This window comes from Bos indicus, chromosome 15 (assembly GCF_029378745.1).
Source record: "Bos indicus isolate NIAB-ARS_2022 breed Sahiwal x Tharparkar chromosome 15, NIAB-ARS_B.indTharparkar_mat_pri_1.0, whole genome shotgun sequence".
Classification (NCBI taxonomy): Eukaryota; Metazoa; Chordata; class Mammalia; order Artiodactyla; family Bovidae; genus Bos; species Bos indicus.
In genome coordinates, this window is record NC_091774.1 from 48,768,104 (window position 1) to 48,791,914 (window position 23,811).

General features: G+C 39.4%; 3 protein-coding genes across 3 annotated transcripts; 1 reads left to right on the forward strand and 2 right to left on the reverse strand.

The window, feature by feature from the left end:
• Nucleotides 1-551: 551 nt before the first annotated feature.
• LOC109569322 (olfactory receptor 52D1) lies at nucleotides 552-1,521 on the reverse strand. The gene has a single exon (XM_019974657.2). It carries the CDS (start codon nucleotides 1,506-1,508, stop codon nucleotides 552-554), a length of 957 nt encoding a protein of 318 aa, XP_019830216.2. The 5' UTR covers nucleotides 1,509-1,521.
• Nucleotides 1,522-7,939: 6,418 nt separating this feature from the next.
• Nucleotides 7,940-8,908, reverse strand: LOC109569390 (olfactory receptor 52D1-like). The gene has a single exon (XM_019974737.2). It carries the CDS (start codon nucleotides 8,894-8,896, stop codon nucleotides 7,940-7,942), a length of 957 nt encoding a protein of 318 aa, XP_019830296.2. The 5' UTR covers nucleotides 8,897-8,908.
• A 10,474-nt stretch (nucleotides 8,909-19,382) lies between these two features.
• LOC109568898 (olfactory receptor 51I2-like) lies at nucleotides 19,383-20,330 on the forward strand. The gene has a single exon (XM_019974262.2). It carries the CDS (start codon nucleotides 19,383-19,385, stop codon nucleotides 20,328-20,330), a length of 948 nt encoding a protein of 315 aa, XP_019829821.2.
• The last annotated feature ends 3,481 nt before the right edge of the window (nucleotides 20,331-23,811 follow it).

Sequence of the window (23,811 nt, forward strand, 5' to 3'; positions counted from 1 at the left end):
GGCTGAGTATTATTCCATTGTATATAAGTCAGATACTCTGACTTTAGACCATGTGTTTTTAATCACTGCCCAAATTTCTTGGATTTGGATTAGATATACATTAAATGTTCTTGTCCTTTTCTACTAGGACTCACAGAAGATAGTCCCACCGTGGCACCTAGACACTTTTTAAGAACAGGAACTGCTTTGCTTTCTAGTAAATCACAGATGCTTTAAGGCAAAGGTAAAAATATTAGGAGTTTTGTGCAGTAGCAGTATCATAGCTAATGAGGTTTATGCAACACATGATTTTTTCTATTTAAAAACTTCTTCTAAAAGTAAAAATATTATTACCTTTCTGGGTTATTCATAATTGCTCAAGGAGCCTCAGAAGTAAGGTATCGTCAATGTGATTATCAACAACTTCAGTTCATTCCACCTTTCTTTAGCCTTCCAGGGCTTCCTCCCATGGAAACACATTCCACTTATATCAGAGGTCTCTATCCAGGAAAATGCATTCAGATAGCCATACATACTTTTTTCCCCCCTCATTTCTGATCTCTGCTCAGAATTCATATTGAAATTTTCCCCAAGTGAAGCAGTCTTGGAAGTCGACTCCGAATCTCCTTGGTCCTAGCCCCATAGATGATTGGGTTGAGCACAGGAGGCACCAGAACATAGAGATTAGCCAGAAAGATGTGCACATGCCTGGGGACTCGGTGTTGGCCAAAACGGTGGGTGAGGAAGGAGAAGAAAGCGGGGATGTAGAAGACCAGGATGACCCCAAGGTGGGAGCCACAGGTACTCAGAGCCTTGTACTGGGCATCACGGGATGGAAGGTGAAAGACAGCATGGAGGATGAAGCCATAGGAGACAGAAATAAGAATAGAATCCAGACCCATGGCCAGAAGGGCCACGGTTAGCCCATAGACTATATTGACAGTGATGTTGGCACAGGCCAGTCGAGCAATGCCCATGTGCTCACAGTATGTGTGTGCCATGACATGGTGCTGACAGTAGGGCAGTCGTCTCAACAGGAAGATGAAGGGGGAGACAATGGCCACACTACGAAGTATCCCAACAAGGCCGATTCTGCCTATGACAGTGTGGTTGAGGATGGCTGTGTATCTCAGTGGGTTGCAGATAGCCACGTATCGATCAAAGGCCATGGCAAGAAGAACCGAGGACTCTAGAGCATAAATAGAATGGACACAAAACATCTGGGCCAGGCACCCATCAAAGGAAATCTCACCTGCTTGGAACCACAAAATGGCCAGCATTTTTGGCACAGTGGTGGAGCTGAGAGCCAGGTCAGTGAGTGAGAGGAGGCAAAGGAAGAGGTACATGGGCGCATGAAGGGCACTGTCTGTCACTATGACCAGGATGAGGGTGGCATTCCCAGCCAGTGCTACCATATACATGGCACAAAAGGGGATGGCAATCCAGACGTGAGCCCACTCCAGCCCTGGGATGCCCGTCAGGAAGAGAGTGGCTGGGAGATGGTCATCACTGATGTTGGAAGCTGGCATTCTGCTTGGCAAATAAAAGGGGTGCGGGTACACCTGTCCTGTAGCATGAGAGATCTGGTTCCTTCACATAAAATGATGACCTTTCTGTGAAGTAGTCTTTCTTAGGCTGAGAAAAATATTTGTTATTAACTTGCTTAAGGATCTTAAAATACTCCTCCACATATTTTATGCTTTCCCTTCTGCTGATTTCTATACTCATCAATCATATTTTGAATTCTATATCCCAAGCAGCAAGCTAAGTATTTAAGCATCTGTTCAACCTGATGCTTCAGGGATCATCTCCTACGTTCTTTTCCCATGCCTACAGAGACTTCTTTATTTTCCTTTTTTCCTGTTTTTTAAATTTCAGTGAAAGTTTCCCTGTCTTCCTGACACCCTTTTATTTTTTATGTCCATACTTGTCTCATTCTTTTTTCCATTCTTCTGCTTACAAAATTCCATTGAGTGAGAGTATGTCTTCGTTATGGTATCTTCTACACTGACTGTAATAGTATATCTAGTCATTTTGGTCACTGTTCATTAAGCCTCAATTTTTACAACTTAATAACATTGCATTGCTTTTTAGACTTAATGATATAATAATGTGTTCAGTTTTTGTGTGTGTGTGCTTGTAATGCACCTTCCCAGATATATACCCAAAGAATCTCTTTGTATATCTCACTTGAAATGCCTAGAAAAAATATAGGAAATTATGAATATGCTTATATATCTCATGATTGAATATGTACAGCAAGTTGAATATTCAAGAAGTATAATAGAATAAAGCAAAATATACATCAACATGCTAGTTGGCAAAACAGCCCTCCCTACTATGGCAAAGCCAGCCAAAGTCCAGCATGCCCACCAGTGTAATGTCTGGATACCCTGGCTAGATCAGAATACCAAGTACTCACAGAGGCTGACTAAGGGATAAAATCTGTGGCCCCAAGGTTGCTAACAGTGAAGATATCCTGAAAGAGAATCTGTTTCTGGCTGTTGAAGGCTAGCGAGTATTTACAGACACTCTTCCTTGATAGCATACTGTTGACCCTTGAACAATGAGGGTGTTATGGATGCCAATCATCTGGGCAGCTGAAGATTCTTATATAATTTATTACCTGCCCTCCATATAAGAGCTTTCTCATAAAGTGGCTCATCACATCTACTAATTAGCATTCACAAATTCAACCAACCACTGATCAGTAAGTAGTACTGCAGTATTTATTATTGAACAATCCACTCATAAGTGAATCTGCACAGTTCAGACCCTGTTATTTGTATTGTGTCCTTAAGTCTGTGTAGAATTTGGAAAAGCTTGAATTTTAACCCTGCTTCTGTAACAAAGTTGATATGTGAGTGGAAACAAATCTCTCTCTTTCCTAGCCAATCTTCATTTGGAAAGAACAATGACTCTCTCTTTTCTATCTGCTCATGTTGCTGCATTGGAACAATCGCTGCAACACTTTTTGCCTTTAGTTTTTTGTCTCTAAATTGGAAATGGCATCACTTGATCTACCAGCTTCACAAGATTTTATGGTAGAGCTTAAAATAGTATTTATGTGGTTACAAATATGGACATCCCAAATAATCTTCTCTTCCTTCCTTTCTTTGTTTCTTTAACACTTTCTGTATACTACAAAGATAATAGACTATACCTATCATTTGAACCCCTAATCACTGGGAAGACCAAGTCCAGAGAGGTGAATATATGTAGTCCAGATTTCAAAGCATGTTAATTGCAAAACTAAAATTAGATTTTATGTGTTCTGATTCAGAGTTGCAAGCTTTTACTTCACCCAAATGTCCATTAATATGAGCAATATCTGAATTCCTATGTCTTTTGATCAAAGCATTATGTCAATAATTCAAAACGCTGCAATCACTTTATTACTTATCTGAATTCCAAAGTGGCAAAGAGAATTAGGAAGCCCACCCTATTTGTGTAGAGGCTTCCACTGAAGACACCAGATGCTTTTGGGCTCCGTACACAGGACTGAGACACCAGGGGAGAGAAGCTTGGATGGTAGAGGGCAGAGGGCTGGAATCACTACCGTCTTCCTGCCTCCTTTCTTCCCAGCTTTTTCATGGCCCCCTAAGGAAGATATCAAGTGGTTACAGTAAGACAGCCATTACTCTGTGTCCATCTGTGGGTCTGAGGATGAAAAAGATTGAGATAATTCAGCTGGATTTTTCCTCCTTGGGAAACAATGGGATAAGGATATTGGACTGGAGCTTCATTCTAGCCCACAGTGCGAGCGTCCTTCCCAGATTGTCCAGGATCTGGTTCTTTGAGGTTCCTTTCTCTCATAAGACCTCAATAATTATGCTCTGTGTCTTTCCACTGAACACAGACATCAGGCAATCTGATTTCAAGAACTGTGTGGCAGGTGTGCATTTGCAGGTAGACCACACTGAGTTTGAATCCTATGAGCGTGTGTACTATGTGAGTGTGAGGCTGTATGGATAGAACGCAAGGTTGTGCAGGTGTGCATGTGAATACAAAATGTTACTTAAGTGTGTAAAAGCTGTTTCTGTGCAGGTGCAAGTGGGAGCAGTAAGGAAGCAAAGGGCTCTGAATGTGCAATCTGGGCTGAGATGTGTGACCTTTTATCTGATGTGTCTGGGCTCAGTATATGTCCTCAGCTCATCTCTGTGTTCCCACCTCCTCTGGTCCAGGGACTTGTAAGTAAGGTTATTTATTGATTCTCCCCGTGATGCTCAGGTGTGAAATCAAAGAGGACTCCTCTAGGGATTTGGTGCACCTTTTGAGAGACAGAAAGAAAAGGAAGGTAGATAAAGTAACTGAGGTAAGAAAGGGAAATTTTCCTTCATGACTTTTCAAAGAAAGTGGAAATTAAGCATCTAGTGTATGATGGATTATATTTTATCCTCCCTTCTAATTTTTTGCTTCCCCCTCCCCCATCCTCTCATTCTCTTCTCTTTGCTTTATTCCTGTGTGTCTCCTTGAACTCCCTCTCTTGTGGGTACACCAGAATTCTGTGCTTATGAGGCGTGGTGAGATAATCATGAGAAAGGGACAGCAGGTAATGGTAGTGGGCCTGTGCACACATCATTGTGCTATCAGATTTCACTTACAAACACAAGTTCAAAGGTAAAATTATCACGAATTTCATGATGATGACAGCAGAGTGGTCAGGAAAGCCAGAGGCCATTCTGAGCATGGATGTTATGTAACTGCCCAGGTCATATGCCCATGAAGCCAGTCCTGATAGGGAATGACATCAGTGCTGCAGGTAGATTACCTAAGATCCCTTGACATCAACCATCTGTCATGTCCTGCACAAGCATCGCTTCCATCAACCCCTTCCAAGACTAGTTATTCTCTCCTCCTAACTTCAGAATACTGTAACTTTCCTTCTAATAGACCTCTCTTGAATAACTTTAAACTGTGGTCTTCATTGGAGTGTCTAAAAGAATATTCAAAACACTATATGCCCCCTTCAGAACTTTGACAACTAAAAATTATCATTCAAAGTTTAAAAGGTAGAAATAGACATAATTTTCAGTATATTGTGAATATTGACATTTAAAACTCCCATATGACCATTTAAAGTGGACCGTATGGACTCTTTATGCCCTAGAAATTGTTAACTCACCATTATTTATTTCAAAGTAAATAAACAAGCTTTTCTTAACTGTCAGGAATTTAATATACTGCTTTGTTTCCTTGACTCTGCTCCATTTTCCCACATATATTTTTACACGAATCTTTCATGACAATTACTCTTTTATTCATGTAATAGTAATTTTTATGCGTGTTGGAATTTTTGTTTCCTTTAACATTAGGCTCAAATGTTTAGCCAAGTTGCTCAGTCATGTCTTACTCTTTGCAACCCCATGGACTATACAGTCCATGGAATTCTCCAGACCAGAATACTGGAGTGGGTAGCTTTTCCTTTATTCAGGGAATCTTCCTAACCCAGGGATCAAACCCAGGTCTCCTTCATTTCAGGTGGATTCTTTACCATCTGAGCCACCAGGGAAGCCCTAAAATGCTTAAAATATTATTAATTAAAAAAACAGATATTATTGATTTATAACCTATATAAGTTTCATGTGTACAACATTATATTTCAACTTCTGTGTACACTGCAGCTTGCTCAGCATCAAACTTTAGTTTCCATCTGTCAGCCAACCTTTTCCAGTCACTTTCCTCTTTGGTAATCACTATTCTTTTCTCTCTATATATGTGTTTGTTTTAGTTTGTATTGGTTTGCTTCTCTGGTTGTTTATTTATTTGTGTATTTCACATGTGAGTGAAATCATATGGTATTTATCTTTCTCCGTTTGGTTTATTTCACTTAGCATGATACCCTCAAGGTCCATCCATGTTGTCACAAATGGAAAGATATTATGTTTTTTTATGACTTAGTAGTATTCCAGTCGACATACACACTGCATCTTCCTTATCCATTCATCCATTTATCAGAAGTTAGTTTCCATATCTCAGCTGTTGTAAATAATACTGCAGTGCACTTAGTGGTCTATGTATCTTTTGGTCACTCAGACGGGAAAGAATCTGCCTGTAATGCGGGACACCCAGGTTCGATCCCTGGGTCAGGAAGATTCCCTGGAGAAGGGAATGGCAAACCACTCCAGTATTCTTGCTTGGAGAATTCTGTGGACAGAAGAGCCTGGTTGGGTATAGCCTATGGGATCGCAAAGAGTCAGACACAACTGACTAGCACACACATATCTTTTCAAATTAGTGTTTTTGTATTCTTTGATAAATACCCAAATTTGAAAAGCTGGATCATATGGTCTTCCTATTCTTAAGTCTTTGAAGAATTTCCATACTGTTTTCCATTGTGACTGCATCAATACACATTCCTAGAAACAATGCCCCAGGGTTCCCCCTTTCCCTGTATCCTCACCATGTTTATCTTGTCTGTTTTAGTTTTTAGAACAACTTTTTACTTGTTACTTGATTCATCCTGAAGCTTTTTATAAAGGTAAAAATAATTTTAAGGATAAATATTATCATCATTTTATTTGATCTCTTTTGATTTTCTATGAGCCTTGGGAAAACAGACTGTGTCTTTTTTTAAAAAAACATGTATAATACCATATATGAAACAAGTCGCCAGTCCAGGTTCGATGCACCATACTGGATGCCTGGGGCTGGTGCACTGGGACGACCCAGAGGGATGGTATGGGGAGGGAGGAGGGAGGAGGGTTCAGGATGGGGAACACATGTATACCTGTGGTGGATTCATTTTGATATATGGCAAAACCAATACAATATTGTAAAGTTAAAAAATAAAAAAAAATTATCTATAATTGATATACAATGCTGTGTTAGTTTCATGTGTACAGAAAAGTGAATCTGTTATACATATGCATACACAATACATATATCCACTCTTTTTAAGATTCTTTTCCCATATAGAGCATTGCAGAGTATTGAACAAGAGTTCCCTGTGGTACATAGCAGGTCCTTATTAGTTATCTATTTTATATGTAATAATGTCTTGTCATTTTTTATATTAATCATCCTAACAAGTGTGATTGATACCTCATTGTGTTTATAACTTTTATTTCCCTAGTAATTAAGTGACACTGAACTCTTTTTGTATGCTTGAAGGCCATCTGAGTCTCTTCTTTGGAAAAATGCCCATTCAGAACCTCTGTCCACTTTTAATATGTTTGTTTGTTTTTCTGCTGTTAAGTTGTATGAGTTATTTACATATTTTCAATATTAACCCCTTATTGGATATATGATTTTCAGATATCTTCTCATTTTGTAGGCTATCTTTTTGTTTTGTTTGCTGTGCAGAAGCTTTTTAGAGAAGCTTTTAATCATTTATTTGTTTATTGAGCATTTTCAGGCATTGTTCTACATGTTGTACATACATTCAGTAATTTACTTAATCCTCACTGTAATTCAAGTGTTAGATATAATTAATCATTGTCCCAATTTTACAGTTCACCAAAATAGACATAGAAATGTTTAGTAACATGCTCAAAGTAGAAAACCAACAATAAAGGAGAAAGCATTCAAACTCAGGCCCTCTGATTTCAGATCTTGTGCTCTTAACTACTGTCCAAAGTTTTGGAGTTCAGATTCAAGTTCACTCCAGATGTTTCATCTTTGGTTTTCTTTTTTTGTCACTTAACATTCCAATAGAAAAACCCACTGTGAGATGCAGTGTCCACTCCAGAACAGAACTGACTAGCATTTTGGAAAGCTACTGTCCCTTCTGAGATGATACAGAAACTACCTTATTACCTTGTTCTGAGCAATTCAGAATTGCTCAAAGAGCATATTCAGTGTAATCCTTAACAAGTCCCATTTATCTGATCATTCTTCATAAAGCGCTTCCTTCCATATCACCATTTCTCTCACATCACAGGCTTTATCTATGTAAATGTAGCTGGATAATTATCCTTCTCATTTACCTTTCATTCTCATCTCCAACTGCTGCAAGAACTCATACTGAGACCTTCCACAAGTGAGGCAGTCTTGGAAGTCGACTCCGAATTTCCTTGGTCCTAGCCCCATAGATGATTGGGTTGAGCACAGGAGGCACCAGAACATAGAGATTAGCCAGAAAGATGTGCACGTGCCTGGGGACTCGGTGTTGGCCAAAACGGTGGGTGAGAAAGGAGAAGAAGGCAGGGATGTAGAAGACCAGGATGACACCAAGGTGGGAGCCACAGGTACTCAGAGCCTTGCGCCTGGCATCTTGAGATGGAAGACGAAAGACAGCATGGAGAATAAAGCCATAGGAAACGGCAATGAGGATGGAATCCAGACCCACAGCCAGAAGGGCCACAGTTAGCCCATAGACTATATTGACAGTGATGTTTGCACAGGCCAGTCGAGCAATGCCCATGTGCTCACAGTATGTGTGTGCCATGACATGGTGCTGACAGTAGGGCAGTCGCCTCAACAGGAAGATGAAGGGGGAGACAAGAGCTATACTCCTGAATATACCCACAAGGCTGATTCTGCCTATGACAGCATGGTTGAGGATGGTTGTGTATCTCAGTGGGTTGCAGATTGCCACGTATCGATCAAAGGCCATGGCAAGAAGAACCGAGGACTCTAGAGCATAAATAGAATGGACACAAAACATCTGGGCCAGGCACCCATCAAAGGAAATCTCACCTGCTTGGAACCACAAAATAGCCAACGTTTTGGGCACAGTGGTGGAGCTGAGAGCCAGGTCAGTGAGTGAGAGGAGGCAAAGGAAGAGGTACATGGGCGCATGAAGGGCACTGTCTGTCACTATGATCAGGATGAGGGTGGCATTCCCAGCCAGTGCTACTATATACATGGCACAAAAGGGGATGGCAATCCAGACATGAGCCCACTCCAGCCCTGGGATCCCTGTCAGGAAGAGAGTGGCTGGGAGATGGTCATCGCTAATGTTGAATGCTGGCATTCTGCTTGGCAAATAAAGGGCTTTGTCCAAGGGCTGAAGGTACACCTGTCCTGCAGCATGAGAGATCTGGTTCATTCACATAAAATGATTTTTCTGTGAAGTCATCTTTTTGAAGCTGAGAAAAATATTTATTGTTATAACTTGCTTAAGAATCTTAAAAGTTTCTATAACATAAATCAATTTTTCATCTGCTAATTCCTATACTCATCAATCATGCTTTGAGTTCTAAATCCCAAGAACCATGATAAAGATTTAAGCATTTGCTCTGTCTAACCCCTCTAGACTTATCTCCTACCACATTCTGCTCATCATTCAGTTGTTTTTTTTTTGTCCTGATACATCTAGGAATATTTATTCTCTCTCTCTCTTTTTTAAAGTTTACAATATCAGTATTTCCTTTGCCCAAGGAGACTTTTTCTTTTTCTTTCTCTCTAATTTTTAAACTCTGGGCAAGTCTCTTTGCCTTCCAAAAGCTTTTCCTCTCTAACTTAGTCCTTAGTTGTCTATTTCTGTTCATTCATCACTTTCCAAAATCCTATTGAGCTAAGACTGCATCTTTATGCAATTGCAACCTCCAGACAACATGACTGTGTGTCTGTACCTAGAAAGTTTGATCAATATTCACCAAAAGACTTAATCCTAGTAACTTCTTAGCAACATAGTATTGACTTCTTGTCTTAATGCTACAATATTTTGCTTACTTACTCTGTTTTTATAAGATAACTGCCCAAATACACACCAAATGACTTATTTTTATGTCTCACCTGAAGTGCCTATAAAGAGATTGAAAATGAAAGTGAGAGTGAAGTCGCTCAGTCGTGTCCGACTCTTTGCGACCCGCTGGACTGTAGCCTATCAGGCTCCTCCATCCATGGTATTTTCCAGGCAAGAGTGCTGGAGTGGATTGCCATTTATTAGGCAGCCTGAATATACAGAAATACTCAATAACTGCATATCTACATTATTTTGAGTACATATGTGAGTTCAGAGGAAGAAAGCAAGAGGTGTAGTCGGCATGCTATCTAGGGAGACAGCACTTCAAACTATGCAAAGGCAGCCTGAAATCTTATAGTCCCACCAGTTAATGGTTGCATGTAACAGCCAGATCAGAATGCCAAGTGCTGATAGAAGCAGATTGAGGGAGGAAGTAGAGTGTCCTAGAATTCACCCACGGTAGACATCCTGAGTGAATACATGACTATTATAGAGTGGTAGTATTATATACATCTTCCCTCAGTAACATTGTACACCTAAAAACATCCTTTGTAAAAGGCCAGGAATCCTGAGCTTTAGTTCTGAGTTTGTCACAAGAGTGTTACTTAATCTTAAGAAAATCCCTTCCCTTCTCTGCTGCTGCTGCTGCTGCTGCTAAGTCGCTTCAGTCGTGTCTGACTCTGTGCGACCCCAGAGACAGCAGCCCACCAGGCTCCACCGTCCCTGGGGTTCTCCAGGCAAGAACACTGCTCTGGGAAGTCTCAATTTATAAAAGCAACAATTCTGGAATCCTCATCTTAGCTTTTCTGCCTATTCACTATTTAGCATTAAAAAGTACCACAACCTTTTTGAGACTCAATTTTTATATTTATAAATTAGAAATGGAAACACCTGGCTGACTTTTTAAATGGGTGGTAAAGAGTAAAGCGTATAGTCTTTTAAAAATTTATTTATTTTTAATTGAAGGATAATACATATAGTTTTATTAAGTTTGTACACCAAAAACAATGTGTTCCCCATTTTTTACAAGCTCTTGGTCCCATAGCCACATATAGGAGTGATACAGAATATAATAATTGTATCTCTGTCTTAGCAAAATGAAATCCAAGTTCAGAGAAATGAACTGATGTAATTCAGATCATAACATATCTTACTTTAGAAGTGAAATTAAGTCTTGGGTCTCCTGATTCAAAGTATGGTGTTTTTCCCTCACTTAACTGTCCATTTATATAGCCGATACTTTACTTTCTATCTTTTTCTTTCAAGGCACTCCAGTGTCATTATCTGCATTGCTATACCATTATTTATTACCTGCACTCCAAACAGTCACATAAATGTGAAAAGCCCCTCTTATCTGCTTTGAGTTTTTCACAGATGGCCGCAGCCACTAAAGGAAAGAAGCTTGGGTACCACACAAGGGAGCTAGAGTCTCTTCTCTTCCTCTCTTTACCCAGTCTAGTCTTGCCCATAGAGGAAGATTTCAAATAGTTATTTTAAGGCACCTGCTACTCTGTGATCATCTATAGATAGGAGGACCAGAGAGATTAGGTATAATCAAGATTGCTTTCCAGGTAAAGTCATAGAAAAGAGACGTTGTGCCAGAGCACCACTCTGGGTGGAATGAGGGAATTGTCTCCAACTTTTCCCACTCAGCCTTGTTTCTGGGTCACTATGATGGCTATGTGTTTGAGGTCTTCTTCTAAGATATAAAATTCAATCACTGAACTTGGAGTTCTTTCTCAGAACATAATATTTTCAATTCAAAAACATACCTGTGTGATTAGCATGCATTCACAAGTGAAGCGCACTGAAGTTGAACTCTGTAATGCATGTCATAAATGAGTGTGAGGTTCTGTTGGAGGGTGTGTGGAGGTTTGTGCAGGTATTATGTTCCAGAATGTAATTTTTTTTGAGATGTGAAAGTTGTGATTTCATGCATGTGTGCAAGTATGATTTAGAGGATGGTGGGATCTGAGTATGACACCTGAAGTTTGATCTCTTCTCAGTTTTAAGTCTTATCTGTCCTCAGTGAGTGTGTTCATCTTAGCTTGGGGATTCCAGCCTCCTCATGTCAACAGCCTTGGTAAGTGCAGTTATTTATTAACTCTCTGTGACTCTCAGGTATGAAAACCCAAGGGGATTGCTCTAGGGTTTTGGAAGAAGCAGGGATAATTGGATATCCATATGCAAAAGACTGAAATTGGGCTCCTCTCTCAAACTTAATTCAAAATGAATCAAACATCTAAATGTAAGACGAATCTACAACATCTTTAGAAAAAACCTTAAGTGTAAGTCATTGTGTGCTTGTGTTACATGGTGATTTTATGACACACCAAAAGCACAAGGGACCAAAGGGGGAAAAATAGATAAATTGGACTTTATAAAAAATATATTTTTAGTATTTAGTCAGTGTCAAGAAAGTGAAAAAGACAAACCACAGAATGGGAGAGAAGTTTTACAAATCATATACCTGATAAGTACCATGGTTGATTCATGTCAATGGATAGCAAAAACCACTACAGTGTAAGAGGGTTCCCTTTTCTCCACACCCTCTCCAGCATTTCTTGCTTATAGACTTTTGGATCGCAGCCATTCTGACTGGCGTGAAATGGTACCTCATAATGGTTTTGATTTGCATTTCTCTGATAATGAGTGATGTTGAGCATCTTTTCATGTGTTTGTTAGTCATCTGTATTTCTTCTTTGGGGAAATGTCTGTTTAGTTCTTTGGCCCACTTTTTGACTGGGTCGTTTATATTTCTGGAATTGAGCTGCAGGAATTGCTTGTATATTTTTGAGATTAATTCTTTGTCAGTTGCTTCATTTGCTATTATTTTCTCCCATTCTCAAGGCTGTCTTTTCACTTTGCTTATAGTTTCCTTTGTTGTGCTGAAGCTTTTAAGTTTAATTAGGTCCCATTTGTTTATTTTTGTTTTTATTTCCAATATCCTGGGAGGTGGGTCATAGAGGATCCTACTGTGGTTTATGCTGGAGAGTGTTTGCCTATGTCTTCCTCTAGGAGTTTTATAGTTTCTGGTCTTACGTTTAGATCTTTAATCCATTTTGAGTTTATTTTTGTGTATGGTGTTAGAAAGTGTTCTAGTTTCCTGCTTTTACAAGTGGTTGACCAGTTTTCCCAGCACCACTTGTTAAAGAGATTGTCCTTTCTCCATTGTATATTCTTGCCTCCTTTGTCAAAGATAAGGTGTCCACAGGTGCATGGATTTATCTCTGGGATTTCTATTTTGTTCCATTGATCTATATTTCTGTCTTTGTGCCAGTACCATAGCGTCTTGATGACTGTGGCTTTGTAGTAGAGACTGAAGTCAGGCAGGTTGATTCTTCCAGTTCCATTCTTCTTTCTCAAGATTGCTTTGGCTATTTGAGGTTTTTAGTATTTCCATATAAATTGTGAAATTATTTGTTCTAGTTCTCTGAAAAATACTGTTGGTAGCTTGATAGGGATTGCATTAAATCTATAGATTGCTTTTGATAGTATACTCATTTTCACTATATTGATTCTTCTGATCGATGAACACGGTATATTTCTCCATCTATTTGTTTCCTCTTTCACTTCTTTCACCAGTGTTTTATAGTTTTCTACATATAGGTCTTTTGTTTCTTTAGATAGATATATTCCTAAGTATTTTATTCTTTTCATTGCAATGGTGAATGGAATTGTTTCCTTAATTTCCCTTTCTGTTTTTGCATTGTTAGTGTATAGGAATGCAAGGGATTTCTGTGTGTTGATTTTATATCCTGCCACTTTACTATATTTATTGATTAGCTCTAGTAATTTTCTGGTGGAGTCTTTAGGGTTTTCTATGTGAGGATCATGTCATCTGCAGACAGTGAGAGTTTTACTTCTTCTTTTCCAATCTGGAAGTAGAACTGCCATATGACCCAGCAATCCTACTGCTGGGCATACACACCGAGGAAACCAGAATTGAAAGAGACATGTGTACCCCAATGTTCATCGCAGCACTGTTTATAATAGCCAGGACATGGAAGCAACCTAGATGTCCATCAGCAGATGAATGGATAAGAAAGCTGTGGTACATATACACAATGGAGTATTACTCCACCATTAAAAGAATACATTTGAATCAGTTCTAATGAGGTGGATGAAACTGGAGCCTATTATACAGAGTGAAGTAAGCCAGAAAGAAAAACACCAATACAGTATACTAATGCATATATATGGAATTTAGAAAGATGGTAATGATAACCTGTATGCAAGATAGCAAAAGAGACACAGATAATATAGAACAGTCTTTTGGACTCTGTGGGAGGGGGCGAGGGTTGGATGATATGGGAGAATGGCATTGAAACATGCAAATTATCATATGTGAAATGAATCGCCAGTCCAGGTTTGATGCATGATACAGGGTGCTTGGGGATGGTGCACTGAGATGACCCAGAGGGATGGGATGGGGAGGGAGGTGGGGGGGAGTGTTCAGGATGGGGAACACATGTACACCCATGGCAGATTCATTTTAATGTATGGCAAAACCAATACAATATTGTAAAGTAAAATAAAAAATAAATAAATAAAATGAAAAAAAAAACACTACAATATTGTAAAGTAATTAGCCTCCAATTAAAATAAATTAATAAAAAAAGAATTTAATATCCAAAATATATGAAGAGCTCTTACAACTCAACAACAAAAAGACAAATCAATTAAAAATAGGCAAATGATTTGAACATACATTTCTGCAAAGTGAGATAGACAAATAGTGAATAAGCACAAAAGAGATGTTCAGCTTCATTAGTTATTGCTGCTGCTGCTGCTAAGTCGCTTCAGTCATGTCCGACTCTGTGTGACCCCATAGACGGCAGCCCATCAGGCTCCTCTGTCCCTGGGATTCTCAAGGCAAGAACACTGGAGTGGGTTACCATTTCCTTCTCCAACGCATGAAAGTGGAAAGTGAAAGGGAAGTCGCTCAGTCGTGTCCGACTCTTAGCGACCCCATGGACTGCAGCCTACTAGGCTCCTCCGTTCATGGGATTTTCCAGGCAAGAGTACTGGAGTGGGTTGCCAGTGCCTTCTCCATCATTAGGGAAATGCAAATCAAAACCACTATGAGATATCACTCCATGCATTAAAAAGGTTATAAATGAAAATAAAATAAAAAACAAAATCAGAAAATAACAAATGCTAGAAACATATGGAGAAAATGGATTCTTCATACTTTGCAGGTGGGAATGTAAATTTTGGTGAAGCCATTTTGGACAACAGTTAGGCTTTTTTTCAAACAGATATACATTTCAAACAGTTACTAGTGACTCAGAACTTTTATTGCTAGGTATTAATAAATACTCTAAAGAGCTAAAAACCTATTTTCACATAAAATTTGTTTACAAATATTTTAAGAAGAATTATTTCTAATAAATAAATAATTTGCATTTAAATAAAATTTTCAGAATAGACACGCCTACAAAAACTGAAAGTAAATTAGTTATTGTCAGGGTCTGGGATAAATGAGAATGAGGAGTGACTGCTAATGGTAATGGGATTTCATTTTAGAGTGATTAAAAATGTTCTGCAAACTTTGCAAATATGCTAAAAAAAACAGTGAATTTACAACTTTTATGGTATATAAATTACATATTAATAACAAAATTTTAAAAAATCATAGAATTGTGTAATCATTGAAACTTGAAAGTTCAACTGCCTAGAATCCATTTACATATGTGATACTACAGACAAGGCAAGCCCTGAATCTGGGTGAAGGGTACAGAGGAAGGGGCCAGGTTTGTATTCCACATCTTAGCTGGTAGCCCTGTGGGAAAGCCAGAAATTTATGGTCATGAGAATGAGAAAGATTGATTTAGCTTCTTTTATTCTTTTCCTTTTTAGTTTCCTCTACTTTTGAGGGATGTTGCAGAGAGAGGCACAAGCAGAAAGACAATCAATTAAGTAGGAAAAAAAGGATAAAAAGGAAAAAAGGTAGAGATGGTAATGATTAACAGGTAGATGAAACATGTTCCAGGGTCTTTACTGGATAAAAATTCTTATTAGGTTTTCTGAAAATGTTAAGTGATTAAATGAGTGATCTATGTTTGAATGCAGTTCTGCTTTTGCTCAGTCACTTCAGTCATGTCTGACTTTTTGTGACACCATGTACTGTAGTTCCCCAGGCTCCTCAGTCTGTGAGATTCTCCAGGCAAGAATACTGGAGTGGGTTGACATTCCCTTCTCCAGCATTTCTGCTACACTATGGTATTATAACTTTGAACTTAATTTGACCTCCTGGGCAATTAATTTCTCTCACCAGTAAAATGGGAAGATAACATTTCTCTCCAAATTTGGTTTTTAAGATTGAAAATGACAATGCTTAAGAACTTCTTGATGGAGTCCAAGGAAAATTATAAACACGGAGTATTATTGAGGATTATTGTGTTTCTATCACTTACAATTCTAACCAACTCTACATTTTGGCTTCTGAAAATTCAGAAGAGAAGGGAGACTTGGCATGGAGAAAAGAAACCCCAGAGCTGAAGGTCAGGAGGAATTAGTTATATTCTTGGCATCCATACTCTTCATCTTTCAAAGCCCTTGGAACCCATCCTGGAGAAGATCTAAGGGGTCATGAGGACCTGGTGTGGGGGCAGCTAAGCCCTGCTTAGCTGGGAGGAGAGAAGGTGTTACTGAAGGTAAACTTAAGTGCACTTGCCTACAGGCAGTAAAGCCAGTCCACTGATACCTACTGACACTGGCTGGTGGTAAAGGAAGGTTCAGCATTTATTGTTGGAGGAAGGTGCCAGGCAGGAGTCTGGGGCAGCTAGTGCTCAAAACCCAGAACTCCCCAATGGGTTTCAGCAAAGCATTTTTAAAGGCAAGGTGAGGGAGGGGGATTGCAGGGTCTGTGGTCAGCTTGTGCCCAATTCTCTGATTGGTTGATGGTGAGGTATAAGACGGTGTCACAGTGTTAACATTATCAGTCTTTGGGCTCCAACCAGTCTAGGGGCTACATGCTCATGGTCATCCAGTAGTTAACTTCCATTTGGTGGGGAGTTTAGCATCTGTTTAACCACTCAGGAAATGTGCATCAGATACAGTTGTCTGTGTATTTCAGGGAGGAACTAAAGATTCTGTAATTGCCATAGGACTGATTGAATTGTTACCAGTTCTCCTGGACCAACTGCTACTTTTGTCACTGCATGCTCATATCAATTATTATTATTAATTCTTGAGCCAAATTTTTTGTAACTCAGGGGAGTCCTGGGACACTGCAGCTTTTGTACAAAAAAGAAGCAGGCAAAGGACATGGGGGAGGAGTCTGCCCTAGGAAGGCCCCACAGGGTCCTGCTCAGTTACAGTTGTGTTGCCTTGGCCTTTGCAGACAGGTCTGAAACAACCTTGGGAATAGATTGCAAGAGGTGTCTACTGGGCTCCCACTGTGAGGAGCCTATTCCCAAATGGGTTTAGCTGGGGACATTATGGCTTTACTATAGCTCTTTCATGGCTCAGAGCCTGAGAGGCAGTTCCTGTAAAATGTGATGTGCGTTGCCCTTGCTTGGAGAAAACATAGCCCAATCCTCTTGGAGCACCAGAGTCCAGCTGGGGCATTTTCCTATCACTGTTCTTCTGTCTTCTTTTTTATTTTCTTTTTCTTCTCCCTCTCTAGCTTTAATTTTCCAACCACTGTCTACCTAAAATCCCTTCTCTGGTCTTACACTTCCTTTCTCTCACCCAAGCTGTCCCTTTTCTGTGTTACTTCTCCTATGTTTACCCTCTGTTCTCTGCCTCTTCCTCATTCTCTGTGTTTCTTCTTGCCCTTCAATCCTTCTCCTTCTATCACTTCCCTCTCCATCTTCTGCCCCCACTTTCTATTTGGCATGAACGTTGAGAAAAAAATATTAAGGAACAGAGAAGAGCACTTGCTGAACTCAAGCAACATCTCTAATTAGGACAGGAAAGAGGTACTAAAACTGGCCCTATTCTGGAGCAGGAAGTTTTTAGTTAAGGAAATTCTAGACTTCCTTATAGTAGAACATGTGACATGATAAAGTGGAACTCAAGAGTGGGGTGCTCAAGAAGTGGGTGACCCATGCATGTCCTTAAGATTGTCTCCTCTAAAATCTTCAGTGACAGTTTCTCTATGTGTACTAGAGAGGTCATTACATTATACAGGTTTCCAAGGGCTTATCTGGCTCATCTTCCCTAATTCTTCAAACCCAGTGCTGCTACTCAGCATCCCCATTCTTCAGCAGTAATTCCCTGAAAACTTTGTTCCAGACACTTATCACACTGATAGAGAATTTCTCTCTGATTTCTAATCTGATTTTTCATTGATGTGATACTAAGCTTCTGGAAGAAAAAAAGCAAAATTTCCCCCAGGGGTCACTTAAAATAATAATCAGTGGTGGGTAATTACACTTAAGTGTTAGAAATTATCCATGAGAGACAAAAGTGTATTAAAGGGTTTTGGACATGTCACAGAAATATTATAAAATATTCCTAAATATAGTTTCTTTCCCAGATAGTTGAAACTCCCCTGTGCGAGAGACCAAAGGAAAAAATGCAAGATGCATTGATTACCCTTTTAGCACCCCTTCTCACAACCTTATTTGGTCCGGCGTCAAGGAAACATTTCTCATAATCTACTCTGGTTGAAATTTGAAAGTCTGTGAGATGAAAAAATATGATCTATTGTGGAAATTAAAGAATGCTGTTTTTAACCACTCATAGGAAAAATAAGTTAATGGATAGGATGTTTTTAATGTTATAATTTTTTCTCTCCTAATTTTTCTTAAACTTTTACAATTTACTTTTGCTTGTCTCTACCATAATTTATTATGTGATAATATGTGACTTAAAAATGCATATTTAAGTTTAATGTAAATATATTCCATGAATCTTGTCAAAGGAAGCATACTATATAATTTATTTTCCATCTAAAAATGATTTTAAATGATAATAATAGCAGTACTTCTATAATTCTTACTATGGATAGGACATGTTCCAAGTTCAAGTTTTTTTTTTTTCTCTCTCTCCTTTTATCTTATATAGCATATATGCATATGCATAGGGCAACTCTACTTTATCTTTATCTAAAAAATAAAGAAACCGAAGAAGAGAGTTTAAGAAATCTACCTAATGCCACAGTGCTATTAAGTGAAAGCATTAGAAATCAAACCCAGTGTGTTCTGATTCTATATGCTGTACTAATAAAGCTATGATGCCTTTTGAGACATGCTGACTTCCCAGGCTTCCTTCATGTATACTTCCAGTGTGAAATGTGGGACTCTGGATCACAAAGTCACCTCAGGATGGGAACTGAATTACTAAGTTACAGCTCTAGCCATGTAACTGCTTCCCAAGAAAACCTGGAGTAATTCCTTTTCCTTCCTTGCACCCTTGGTTCCTAGTCTGTCAGGCTGGATATTAAGTGTTTACATCTCTTGGGAGGTACCTAAGATCATGACTGTGAAATTTGGGGACATTTGAAGGGGAGCTGTGATAATGATCATAAGGAAGTCAACTAGAAGACTACCAGTAAGACTTAAAGAGCTGGTCAACCACCTTGAGTACTTATTGACTCTTTTCTGAAAGATGTCTAAGAAAGAACTCTTTTTCTCAGCTACTAGCATTTCATGACCTCCTGGTCAACCTCCCAGTGTATTTTAAGAATAAAATCTATGAATAATCATGATTTATGAACCTAAGTGTTTCTTTTCCTCCCTGGGAACAATATAGTCTTAGACATATGATGTAATTTCTCCAAAAAGTCATACTGGCTGATGACAGTTGTCCCCAGCCTCTCATGGGCAACTTCAAGATCAATGTCTCTGATGCTCCCTTCTTTATCTTGACGGGCTTCCCAGGAACGGAGGCCATGGAGCCCTGGCTATCTTTTCCTCTCCTTCTGCTCTATGCCATCGCCATTGTGGGAAACATCCTGATCCTCCTCATTGTTAAGGAGGAGCCGAGTCTGCACCAGCCCATGTACTACTTCTTGTCCCTACTGTCTGTCAACGACTTGGGAGTATCCTTTTCCACACTGCCGACTGTGCTGGCTGCCCTCTGCTTCCAGGCCCGGATGATTGCCTTTAATGTCTGCTTAGCCCAGATGTTTTTCATCCACCTCTTCTCTTGGACAGAGTCTGGCATCCTCTTGGCCATGAGCTTCGATCGCTACGTCGCCATCTGCAACCCACTGCACTATGCCGCTGTGCTCACCAATGCCCGCATTGTGGCCATGGGCCTGTGTACTGTCCTACGAAGCTTTGCTCTCATCCTGGTCTTCCCACTGCTGCTGCACAGACTACCTTTCTGCCATCCCCGGAACATCCTTTCCCATGCCTACTGCCTTCACGTGGATATGATTAAGCTGGCATGCACTGATGTCTCCCTCAATAGCCACTACGGACTGTCCATTGTGCTTTTCACCTTTGGCCTGGACTCTGCCCTCATTCTTCTCTCCTATGTACTTATCTTTCGCTCAGTGCTAGCCATTGCCTCCCCAGGGGAGTGCCTCAGGACACTCAACACATGTGTGTCCCATGTCCTAGCTGTGCTCATCCTCTACGTGCCTATGGTGAGTGTGTCCATCGTACATCGCTTTGGTGCTGGCCTGTCCCATGCTGTTCACACCCTCATGTCTCTTATCTACCTCTTTGTGCCTCCCATGCTCAATCCCATCATCTACTCCATTAAGACAAAGGAGATACAGCGCAGGCTTTTAAAGATGCTCTTCAGGGTCAGGTCCTGACTGGTTTATCTAGAAGCCCTGAAGGATTTGGTGTTGGGGGGCAAAATCATTTGGATACCCAAAGAGGAGAGGGTCACTCTGGAGGATGCTGGTTCTGCACTTTACATGTTATGATCAAACTTGTAGTACATTGGGCCAGTTCTTGCCTGGATCATCTTGGGTTTTATCCAGAAATCAACTATATCAATGTTCTCTAGAGACATAAAAATGGTCTCTTTTTAAGAATAAACTAGAGAATGACAAACACCACTACAAGGTAGGGGATTTTTTCCTTGGAACTCATTTCAGGACACTTGGTGATATGGCTGGGATTTCTGGTTATGGGCCTGCACAATTCTGAAAAAGACAGAGGCACAGTTGGAATAATTATGGGCTGTTTATCATTTCATTACTAGTATGCAAGTTAAGCTTGGGTGATTGATTTTCAATGTTGTCAGAAACCAGAGACCTTGTTATGGTGCTGTTTGAAAAGTTTTAGAGTATGACAGTTGTGATGGTTAATTTTATTTAATTTGACTGGGCCTCTGCCGGGGTCCAGCCCCGGCTGATCCAGGGTATTCGAAGGAGAGATGGCATCGGCAACCTATTTATTTAAATATTCATCAAAGATATAAAGAGTAATAGAATGAGGATAGCTCAGTGAGGAAATTCAGTGGAGAAAAGAGGCTGAATAATTCAGCCAGAAGATGAGAGAAAGAATGACATGGGGAGACCAAGTTTCGGTGAACAAGGCCCGCACTTTGTTTTCCAAAGTAGTTTTTATACCTTAAGTTATGCATAGAGGATAATGGGGGAAGGGGTAGAGTCATGCAGTAAGCCAGGCTTTCTTCCTGCAAACTTATCATATGCAAAAGTTTAGGTGATTTGCATCATCTTCTGGCCCGGAGGCCTGTTAACATTTTAAGACCCTTTCTTCAGAAAACTTATTTTTCTCTAAAGGTGATTATTCTAAAGTCAGGCGCCAGCCTCCAAAAAAGCATTGGATAAAGTTGCATTCCTATAGGGCAAAGGTGAAGTGGGCTCAATCAAGAAAAGAATTAACTCAAGGGTCCAAGGTTACAAACATTAAAGCTACTACTTACACCAATTATATTAATCAATACACTGCCAGGGACACAGCAGGTAAGGGATATGGAGACTTAGCAGCAAACATTGGCCCAAAAAGTGAAAAACCCTTCACCAATACAATTTCTAATCAATCTTTTAACTGCTCAAAGGACTCTGTATTTAGACAGTTTAGAACATCTCATGCCTCTCCCAGTTGGGAGGTTCTGAGCAATCACATGTGGCCAGAAAAACCTATTCAGGCAGGCTAGAGGACTTCCAAAGGAGTTTGTAGGTTGAAACACTATCACACCCAGTAACTTTATTAACTGGAGCTATAAGTCAACTCTTTTTTCAGAGAGAGGTAGTGGGGGACAGCCCCCTCCGTAAAGTCAGAGGTGTAGGTGAAAGCACAAAGCAGAAAGTAGGCAGACTCTGGTTTTGGGGGTAGATGCTCGGGAATTTCCAGGGGGACTCCTGAGGCTCGATCCCGCCTTTGCGTAAGCCGAGCCTCCTTCCTCATGACCTTTGCCACGGGCGGAGTTCCTCACGCTGGCTCCCGGCAGTGATAGAATTCCAGTTGAGCTATTCCAGATCCTGAAAAATGATGCTGTGGAAAGTGCTGCACTCAATATGCAATATGCCGGGAGATAGCTCCCGGCAGGCCTCAAGGCTAGGTATTTGGTTGAACATTATTTATGGGTGTTTTAGTGAGGGCATTTCTAGGTGGGTTTATTATTTGAATTGGTAAACTGAGTAAAGCATACTGCCCTCCCCAGTATGGGTGGGCCTTATGCAAACTGCTGAATTCCTGAATAGAATAAAAAGCAGAGTATATAAGAAAGGAATCTCTGTCTGAATGTTTTTGAATTGGGACATTAGTCTTCTCCTGCCTTCAGTCTCAGATTTGTACTTACACCATTGGCTCTCGGATTCTCAAACTTTCAAATTTGGACAGGAACTATACCATTGACTTTCCTGGGTCTGGACTTCTTGGTCTCTGTAATTGTGACAGCCAATTCATTATAATAAATTTAAGATATCTAGTTACACACATATTCTATTGGTTCTGTTTATCTGGAGCACCCTAATACAATGTTACAATATTTAAGCAGTCAAAATTAGATTTTAGGATTCCCGGGAATGTCCTTTTCACATGGGAGACCCTGAAATATGTAGGCACTTGACCCTGCCAAAGTGCATTGAACTTAATGACCCTTTGTTTATATCTCTCCTGAAACTTTCTCCTACTCTTTAATATCTATCTGCTTCCCTTCAAGAAATCTGAGCTCCCTAAAGGAGCAACTGTGTCAAAAACTTTGTCCATCCACACTGGACCACTATAGAGCCTTCATTAAAATAGTGTCTAATGATGTGACAGCAATATAAAAGAATAAATGAAAAAAAAAGGATGAGTAAACAATAATGAATGAATAGCAGAAGGAAATCAAGAGTGAAAAATTAATAGATGAATATATGAATTATTAATGAATTTCCTTAAGTCAGAATCTCATATTAGGAAATGTTTCCTCTCCTTCTGTGCTCCATAATTCCCTGCACGGAGAGAAATGAAAATGAAAGGTGACATATTTTCCCCTTATTCTTGTATTCTCCCAGATTTATTGAGATGTAATTGACATATACTTGCAGTAAGTTCAAGGTGTAAAATGTGATGATTTGCTGCACATATGTACTGTGAAATCTTCACCACAGTAAGGTTACTTAATCCATCCATAGAGGTGACTTCTTGAATAAGTGAACTAAACTCAGTCTTAATTTCCTCATCTGTAAAATGGGATCTCTGATTCATCTACCTAACATGTTTGTTTTAAGGAGTACATAAAATGAACTGTTTAAAAATTTTTAATTTTAAAGTAGTAATAATAATTTTAATAATACACATGACTTATTGATTCATTATTTTTATTCAGCAAGAATCAATGTAAAATTCAATGTTTGGCTTCAAAATATCATGTGCATCAGCCATAGTCTGAAGAGGTATTTTGTCTAAGATTTTCTTGAATCCCAAGTAGAACTGTTCTATACATGCTTTCTGTCTCCATTGTACTTGAAATGTACTATAGTCATGTCAGATAGTTTGGGTACTTTGTCTCCTCAACTAAATTGTAAGCAATTTCTTGGCAGGGACTGTTTTATTTATCTTTGTACACTTCAGTCTCTAACAAAGGGCTTGAAACATACCTAACATATACGGTAGTTGAGGAATGAGTTAATAAATGATTATGTTTGCATACCAACCATCTCTTTATGCTTCACTGAATTACCATATGGTACAATGTTTTACCCTAAAACTGATCATAATCTCATTAAAGAATAATTTTATATAATGATCATATTGTTTATTATGTAAATACTATATGCATTATAATCTGAATATAGTGAATAAAAAATAAATTGTACTTGAAATCTTCAAACA